The sequence below is a fragment of the Fukomys damarensis genome, unplaced genomic scaffold (genome assembly GCF_012274545.1).
Source record: "Fukomys damarensis isolate Sample0158 unplaced genomic scaffold, DMR_v1.0_HiC HiC_scaffold_5, whole genome shotgun sequence".
Classification (NCBI taxonomy): Eukaryota; Metazoa; Chordata; class Mammalia; order Rodentia; family Bathyergidae; genus Fukomys; species Fukomys damarensis.
In genome coordinates this window covers 83805395-83813416 of record NW_022900917.1, presented here as the reverse complement: position 1 = coordinate 83813416, position 8022 = coordinate 83805395, and the positions used below count along the sequence as shown (strand labels likewise).

Here is an 8022-nt window from a genome sequence, read left to right as displayed (position 1 = left end):
GGGGCCTCATCCAGCCCCATGTGTGGTAGCCCGGTGGCCACTGCCCAGCTGTCCAGATCCAGGCTCCTCCTAGGAGCCCAGTAGCCCCCACCCCAGTATCTCCTGGGGCCCCCCAGATTCACTGCATACAGCAAGAATTCCAAACCTGTTTTTCCAGCACATTCCTGGATGAGTCAGCTTCCCTACCTCTTATCCTTCCTGTTACCACCCTGTCACCAAGCTCTGAATTCTGCCCTCAAAGGCCTCTGAATCACCCACCCTCAACCAGCCATGCAATCCTCTAAACCTGATGTTCTTGGGGGGCACAGGACACAGAGGTGAGGCTGCCCCTTGAGCTCTACTGGCACCCTCCAGGGTCTCTGCACCACCACCAATGACCCTTCAGCCTTTGGCAGGTGCTGCCACATCTGGGAACTGCTTCAAGGAGAGCCACGTGGTCATGCCCTGGCGGTCACAGCTTAATCCCACCTGACCTGCCATGGTTCTGACCCCCCACCCCACAGAACCTATGGGTTTCCAGGAACTGCAGCCTGGTCACCCTCCCTAAGCAAGTCCTTACCCACTGGCCCTTGTTGGCTCATGTCCATCAGCTGCCATGTGAACAAGAGTAGGACAGGCCCAGAGCTGTACCCAACCCCAGTTCACCTCTAAAAGCAGGGGCAGAGCAAGGCTCTGCAGGGTTCCCTGACCCAACCTGGGTAAATGGAGGCAGTATGAAGGGCGGCCCCTGCTTCAGTTATGTTATAGGGTAGTTTCTTTAGAAATAGCTTACCAATTAAACTTATTCCAGGTCTTTCTTGTCTTAAACAAAGAATTGGATGAGACAAACCAAAAATGATGCCAAAATTTTATTTCAAAATTGAGGGGAGAAGGGGAAAGGGTGATACTGGCTCTGCAGAGTGAACTTGGGCCAAACAAAAGAAGAAAAGAGCAAACATGAAAGTACACCCTGGTCTAGAGGACACAGGATGAGCTACAGTGAAAAGTCACAATAGGGAGCTCCTCATGGTGTCTGTATCCTTATATGCAGTCCACATCTCATGGGAACACTTAAGACATTCTACATAGGGGGTCATGGGAATTATTTGGTGCTGTTCTGGGTCTTGCTGGTCTCACCTATTTTTCTGGCCAGCTTTGCCATGCTCTATCTTCTAGTTAAGTTAGGCAGATGCTCAGAGACCTAAGTCACAGGGGAAAAGAGTACCCCTTACAAGCTCAAACATAAGGTTCTTCCTCCCCCATCAAGACCAGACTCTGTGTGTGCCCCAGGATCTTGGGTACTGGGGCCCAGCTCTGGGGAACCCTCAGCTTTGGGGAACCACAGCAGAGGTAGAGGGACTTTATAAAGCAGAATGATGAAGGTGCTAGGATACGGCTCCAGAAGGAGGGCAGGACTGACAGCACTGGAGAGGGAGTTCTCCAGGGGAAGGGGTCCTGGGCCCCAGGACCTGGAGGGAGGTTGGGGGTAGATGAGATAATAAAGAGTGCTTCTGTCTCCTTGACAATGATTGACCCAGTTTTCACCTCCACAGCCTTGTCCTTCTCCCACCAGCCCCTGCCATGTCCAGTTTCCTACAGCCTGGAGCTCACACCTTCACTTGGCCTCCACCCTACATGAGCTGTGGCTCATGCGGCCCAACCCCTGCCTCTTCTCTGCTTGCCATAGACCCTCACCTGCAGCCACTCCAGGGGTCCTATAATCGAGGCTCCACTAGGCCAGCCCAGGAGCCAGGAGCCCAGAGCCCAGGAAGGCAGGGCCAGCTCCTTCTGTTCCTGCCTTCCCTACCAGGGGCACCCTATGGCACCCAGCATAGGCTGAGACTGGAGGGAACTACCTGAGGGAGGGGTACACAGGACAAAGGCACAAAAACCTGGAAAGTCAGAGATGGGAGGCAGACAGACAACAAGAGAATTGATCAAGACCCAGAGCAGCAGAGACAAGATGGAAGAGAGGAAGCCACAGAGCCAAGAGCTGCTTGGCCAGGAGGCTCTGTTCACAGCCCACCCTGGCTGGACCCCAGAGGGAAGAGGGCACATCAGGAGATGACTAGGGGAAGTGTTCACCTTCTAGGGCTGGGCTGGTGGGTGTGTGCCAGGCAAGATGGGGCAGGCCCTGTTGCATCACTGGCTGGATGTCTTCCAGCCTTACCAGCTGGAGCCCATCCCAGGTATAAGGCCTGTGGAGAGGAGGGACTCCATTGCTTCCAGAAGACACAGAGGATTGAGGATGAAGACAGTCTGGCTGTTCCTCATCACCCTGGCTGTGACCCTGGGCCCAGGTAAGAAGCTAGGCCTGGGGGCTGGAGGGACGGGCAGCTTTTGGCCTCTGTGCCTGATAGGTGGTCATCAAATGCTAGAAGCCTGGAATTCAGGCTCAGAGACTTTGAGGGGGTGTACCAGGGTTTGAACTCAGGACCTTGTGCTTGCAACGCAGGCGGCAGAACCACTGAGCTAAATCCCTGGCCCAAGAGATTTCTGATACGTGAGATGTGTAACTTTCAGGATTTTTACAACAAAATGAATCTACATCTGTGACTGTGAATCACAGATTTAAAATATTTCAGAATCAGAGAATCTAAGCATTGACTGTAGAATAATCATAGACACTGTGAGGAGGTAGAGCTGGGAGTTGTCTTGAGACACCTCCCAGAGCCATCCAGTGCTTGCAGCCTGCTCCTCCCTGGGCCCTTTCCCTCCCTGAAAACTCTCTGAGTCCCTCCCTGGCAGACATGGGCATGGCCAGTGGGGACAGTAGCCTCCTCCCACAACTGCTCTTAGCATAGTGCCAGGGCTGTCTGAGGCCCTAGAGGAAAGGTCTCCACAGAATTCCTCTGTACCCTGCCCTGCCCAGATGTAGTCTCTCTCCCAAAGGCTCCAGGTGCCCAGCATACCTCTCCTGAGCTGTGCACAGGAAATGGGCCCTGTGGGGTCCAGAAGCAGGGTGGGGGCTGCCTGAACAAGGATGGCAGAGACTCTGTTGGATGGGTTCCTGTGGGCAAAGGACCCAGGCCTAACTGGGACCCCTGCCCCTCATCCACCAGCCTACACACTCCGCTGTCATGTGTGTACCAACACCAGCAACTGCAAGCAGCCCCAGTCCTGCCCTAGCAGCTCCCGCTACTGCAAGACCGTGACTTCAGGTAAGTGGTGGTGCCCTAGGGCTGGGAGGACTACCTGGGCTGATGGGTGGGTGTGATCCAGGTGATGGTTTGGTCATAATGGAGACTGTGCCAGGGTGGTGTGGGGGGGTGGCAGTGGGAGTACATCTGGGCCTTCATGGGTGTGAGCTGGGGTGCATGGTGACCCAGGCTTGACCCACCCACCCTTCCCCTCATCATGTGCAGTGGAGTCTCTGGCAGGGAACCTGGTGAAGAAGACCTGTGAGGACTCATGCATACCTTCCCACAGCCAGCAGGGCCACCAGGTCAGCAGTGGCGCAGAGTCAACACAATGCTGCCAGGAAGACCTGTGCAATGTGGGGCTGAACAGTGCTACATCAGCTGGTGCCTCTCTCAACAGCATGTTGGGCCTAGTGCTGATCCTTACCCTGGGATTCTTTAACCTCCTCTTGGCTGCCAATCTGTAACCCCTTTCCCTTTCATTCCCTCTTTTATCACATGGGGCTGCTAAAGCCAGAGACTCCCTACAGGCTGGGGACCAGTCCTGGTGGGCACAGGATATCTCTCGAGACAAAAGGAGTGGCCAGGCAGGCAGTATGGGGGCAAAGTACAGACATCGTTCAGATTCCCCCTCCTGAATTTTCTACTTATGTTAAATATTTTTCTACTCAAACTTCTGCATATAAATAAATGATTTAAAACCAGTGTGGTTGTGGAACACAGGAATTAGGGCAGGTGACTCCAGTCTCCACTACTTATCAGTCTCGACAGGACAGCACTGGGCTAGTCTTGACAGAATGCAGCACCCCCACACTGGGAGAAGGCAGTCCCCTCCCTCAGCCCACATCTCCAGGTGGCAGGACCCTGCCAGTGCCACCTGCAGCTCCAGAGGTGTATGTTCCTGGGGCAGTCTAAGCAGAGCTGGAGCAGGGGCTTGGGCCGGGCCCACACAGAGCCCCCAGCCTTGGAGTTAAGCAGGCACTGACTGACCTGGCCCTGGCCCATGGCAAGTCTCCCTGGCCTGGCTGATCTCATCCTGGGGAGCCCAGCAGCCCCTCAGCCAGAAAGAGCTAGGTGGGCATGACTGGGCAGGAAAGGGCCTAAGAAGAGCAGAGGTTTGGGGAAGCTGCCTGAGTTTCTGCTCACTGCTTGGGTTCTGAGCCTCCTACCTGAGTTCCGAGCCTCCTACCTGAGTTCCTTCCCGCTGCCTGGGATTGAGCACTTTTCTGAGTATGAGGCTGTGAGGTCAAGAAGAAGAAAAGGTGCTCATCAGATGCCCAAATAGGCAGCCCTCCTGCTCCTACTCATGGGGAATAGGCCAGCCCAGTACCTCAATAGCAGCGACCCTCCCAGGCTGCATGGGGTTCATCATAGGATTCTGACCCTGGCCACCCTGCTGTGGTCAGTCCTGACTCAGCACAGTGGAAAGGCAGCTGGTGGGGGATCCAGAGGTGTCCTGTGCCCTGAAAGGAGTACCCTCCCAGAGCTGTGCAGAGGATCCTGGGGTCAAGGGATAGTGAGAAGTAGAATGTGACTCAAGGAGGTCCTGGATGTTGACCTCCAATCTTCCCTGCCTCCCCTGAGGACCTGGGCTAATTTGGAACTCCCAGGTCTATGTAGGCTAGGGGTTGGCCCCAAATGACTCTGCTAAGTAAGCCCCCTTCTCCATGAGCAGGCTCTACCTCCAAATCTGGTCCTCACCAGGTGACCTTGAGCCAGACCCTCTACCTCCTGGGGCCTCAGTTCCCTACCTAAGTGTTTGGCACTCACCTAGTGTGGCCAGCACCCTGACCACATTGCTATGGCAGAAGCCCCATTCCCCCAGTCCCTTGCTGCAACACAGCTGTCCCCACAGAGTCCCTATTGCCTCCCAAAGGTGCCTTCCCAGATTTTCCCTGACTGGCTTCACCCACTCCTTTAGGACACAAGGCCTTCAGGAAAACCACCTGATATAGGATTGGGCCAAGCAGAGGGTCATACACTAGCTCCATCTTCACATGGCCAAGGGGAAGTGACCCCTGTAGTCCCACAAGGCATGGCCACCAAGCACCAGACAAAGGAGAGAGCACCACCTGGGGGAGCTGGAGGGCTTTCGAATGGTGGTAACCAGTAAGAGGACCACCCTGGCAACACTGATGGGGCACATGCTGGGGGGAGTGGTGACCTCCATGTTCCAGGGCCAAGGATCCCCTTGAGACTCCTCCAGTGCTAACCTAAAGGTAAAGCAGCTCCCAAACGGGCTCTGTTCTCTGACCTGTCATGCCCAGGGTCTGACCCCAGTCCTCAGTATGGCCCACTGGCAGTCCTATAGATCCTATACTTAACCTGACCTCGACCCTATCTAGGCCCTTCCTTCTGTCACAGCCCCCAGTGGGGTTTAAAAAGATGGGGACCTTCGGGGGGTCCATCTGACCCTGTGGATGGAGTCAGAGTATTGGCCAACAGAGGCTACAGTCCCAACTCTGGTCCTTGTAACCCCTGAAGGACAGGGTCCCACTGCCCCATCCAAGTCCAGATCCTACCCAGTGAGTGATAAAGGGGAGGTGGTGGTGAGAGGTGGCCCCTGGCACTCAGGGATGAGGTGCTGGGCTATGAGTAGGCAATTTTCTGCATTAGTAGAATTGCTAGAAGTAGCCAAGTACAATTTCCAAAGGGCAGAATTTCAGGAGAATTTTGCAAAAGCAGCTGACAGTATCTTCTGAGACCCTCCCTCGGCCTGCCAGAAATGTCTGTGGTCCTCACATCCCTGTCAGGCCTGGGTGCCTCGCTACAGGAAGAAACGTGACCCCCGTGTTTCCCTGGCACCCAGCATGGGCCTCCTTCCTGCAAAGGATGCAGAACCAGCTAAAAGGGACAACTGGGGCTGCCTTGTCCTCCTTCCAGTCCTATCATGGATGCACAGGCCTGGAAGAACCAGCTTTGAGGCTGCCGGTGCCTCCCTACTATTTTGCTTTATTTCAGTTTTTCTCTTATTTTTATGATTCCTTTTATTTTGCTTCATCTGGGTTTTATTTGCTCTGTGTCTAGTTTCTAAAGCTGGAAATTTAGGTCCTTTCTCATCTGGGGAACTTTCTCCTTCTCTACTGCAGAAACCATAAGCAATCTCCCTCTAAGGTGCATCCACTTCCTGAGTGATCTGTGTATTCATTTTTATGAAGTAGAAAATATTTTCTTTCCTTGTTTGATATCTGTTAGGTCAAAGAAGACCTGTGATGAAATAAAAAATGCAACCAGTTGCAAGAAAATTAAAAGTAGAAGTGAATTGCCTCTAGCAGTAGTACACCTGGGTCAAGAGCCCAGGAGTTGGTTCCCAGCTAGGGATGTGTGGGGTTATATGCATGAGACGTCAGTTAGGATGATTGCACAGGAGCAAACAAATCTAGGTTGCCTGATAGTTGAGCAGAGTTCCATTAAGTTTCCATTTGCCCTAAGTAGTGAAACCCAGTACTTTCCTATTAGATTGATACTTCTTAGAATTGACACAGTCTACATGTCAGGACGGGAGCACTACATTCTATCCTCACAATATCCCCTTTGATCCATAGGTTATTCAGAAATGTGCTGTCACACTGTTTCTCAATAAATATGGGGAGCTCATAGATATCTTTGTGCCACGTGGATGAGGAGGCCAAGGTAGCTGAGACTGAAGAAAGATGGACAAATCCAGTCTCACAGAGTGCAACCTACTGGTTTAGCTATGGAAACACAGTCCTGGGCAGCAAGCAGCAAGTCAGTGGATCCATGATTTGTGACAGGAGGAGCATAAGTATTGGTCAGGAGAAAAGTGACTTGGAGCTGGATGTACCTGGTTTATCCCAAGCTAATCTCAAGGACACCAGGCACATTTCTGGCACCAAGGGAGCCAGAGTCCAGCTGTAAAGCTCCACACACCACTCTGGTGGGTTTGTGTATTTATGGTTAGCTGGGAAATTATGCAGTAAACTGACCAGGGCTTCCCAGGGATGCTTTTGGAAGTTACAACTCAAGGTGGCTATGGGTAGATAGAGGTGGGTCTATACAGAACACTACTGGGGTTCCTGTCTGTGCTATGTCTTATAGCTCCCTTCCTCTATCCCTGGCCACCCAAGGGTCACTGTCCTGTGTTGTCTATGGAGCCATGTCTGGCTCATAATAGCAAATCCAATACCAAACATAAATTGTGTAATAATAAGTGCAACAAATAAATACAATAACCAATACAATGTTATTTTGTACACTTTGCCTCATCTTTCAGTTTCTTGGTTTTGTTTTGTTTTGAGACAGGGTCTCACTATGTAGTTGAGATTGACGTTGAACTCACTATGTAGCCCAGGCTGGTCTCCAATCTCACACCAATACTCCTGCCTCAACTTCCCAAGTGCTGGGATTACAGGCGTGTGTACCATGCCCGGAATTTTCAGTTTTTAAAGACAGGACAGTAAATCCAGTTCCATCACTTTCTCTCAAAGCACACTGAAGCCGGGACACAGATTTCTCCTTGAGTGTACACTTCCAATGAGTGTGACTCCCAGAAGGCTGGGACACTCACCACTCAGTCAGTAGGTCCTATTCCCCTGCCCTGTTCCTGACTGCTGGGACATCTGGGATGGAACTGTTTGGCAAAGAGTTCACCCAAGCCGCCTGATTTGTCCAGACTGAAAGATTTCACTTCTCCGGAGCCCACAAAAATGATGGATCTTTTTAAAGGCTAAAATAAGCTTTCAGGGTGGAAGAAATGTTTTGTTTTCTTTGTCACGATAGAAAAGAAGAAAATGTTAGGGCCCATAAAGATCCATTAGTTTGCCTAAAAGAGAATAAAAATACAACAAAATATTTACAGTTACATAAAAATAGTTATTTAAAATTGGAACAGCGAAATCGGAAGGGGCGTGAGAACCACGGATGCCTCCCAGGTTTGCCTCGG

The 8022-nt window shown here is 52.0% G+C and overlaps 1 protein-coding gene across 1 annotated transcript; it reads left to right on the top strand.

Annotated features, from left to right (window-relative positions):
- The first annotated feature begins 2213 nt into the window (after positions 1 to 2213).
- Ly6d (lymphocyte antigen 6 family member D) lies at positions 2214 to 3777 on the top strand. The gene is made up of 3 exons (XM_010639228.2): positions 2214 to 2279; positions 3042 to 3140; positions 3345 to 3777. Exons 1-3 carry the CDS (start codon positions 2228 to 2230, stop codon positions 3584 to 3586), a joined length of 393 nt encoding a protein of 130 aa, XP_010637530.1. The 5' UTR covers positions 2214 to 2227; the 3' UTR covers positions 3587 to 3777.
- Positions 3778 to 8022: the final 4245 nt, after the last annotated feature.

What these genes read in the sequence shown, in the direction of transcription:
- Ly6d (XM_010639228.2), top strand. Translation starts at nt 2,228, where the DNA reads ATGAAGACAGTCTGGCTGTTCCTCATCACCCTGGCTGTGACCCTGGGC. An exon ending in GGCTGTGACCCTGGGCCCAG is followed by an intron (nt 2,280 to 3,041) that starts GTAAGAAGCTAG and finishes CTCATCCACCAG; the next exon opens with CCTACACACTCCGCTGTCAT. An exon ending in CTGCAAGACCGTGACTTCAG is followed by an intron (nt 3,141 to 3,344) that starts GTAAGTGGTGGT and finishes CATCATGTGCAG; the next exon opens with TGGAGTCTCTGGCAGGGAAC.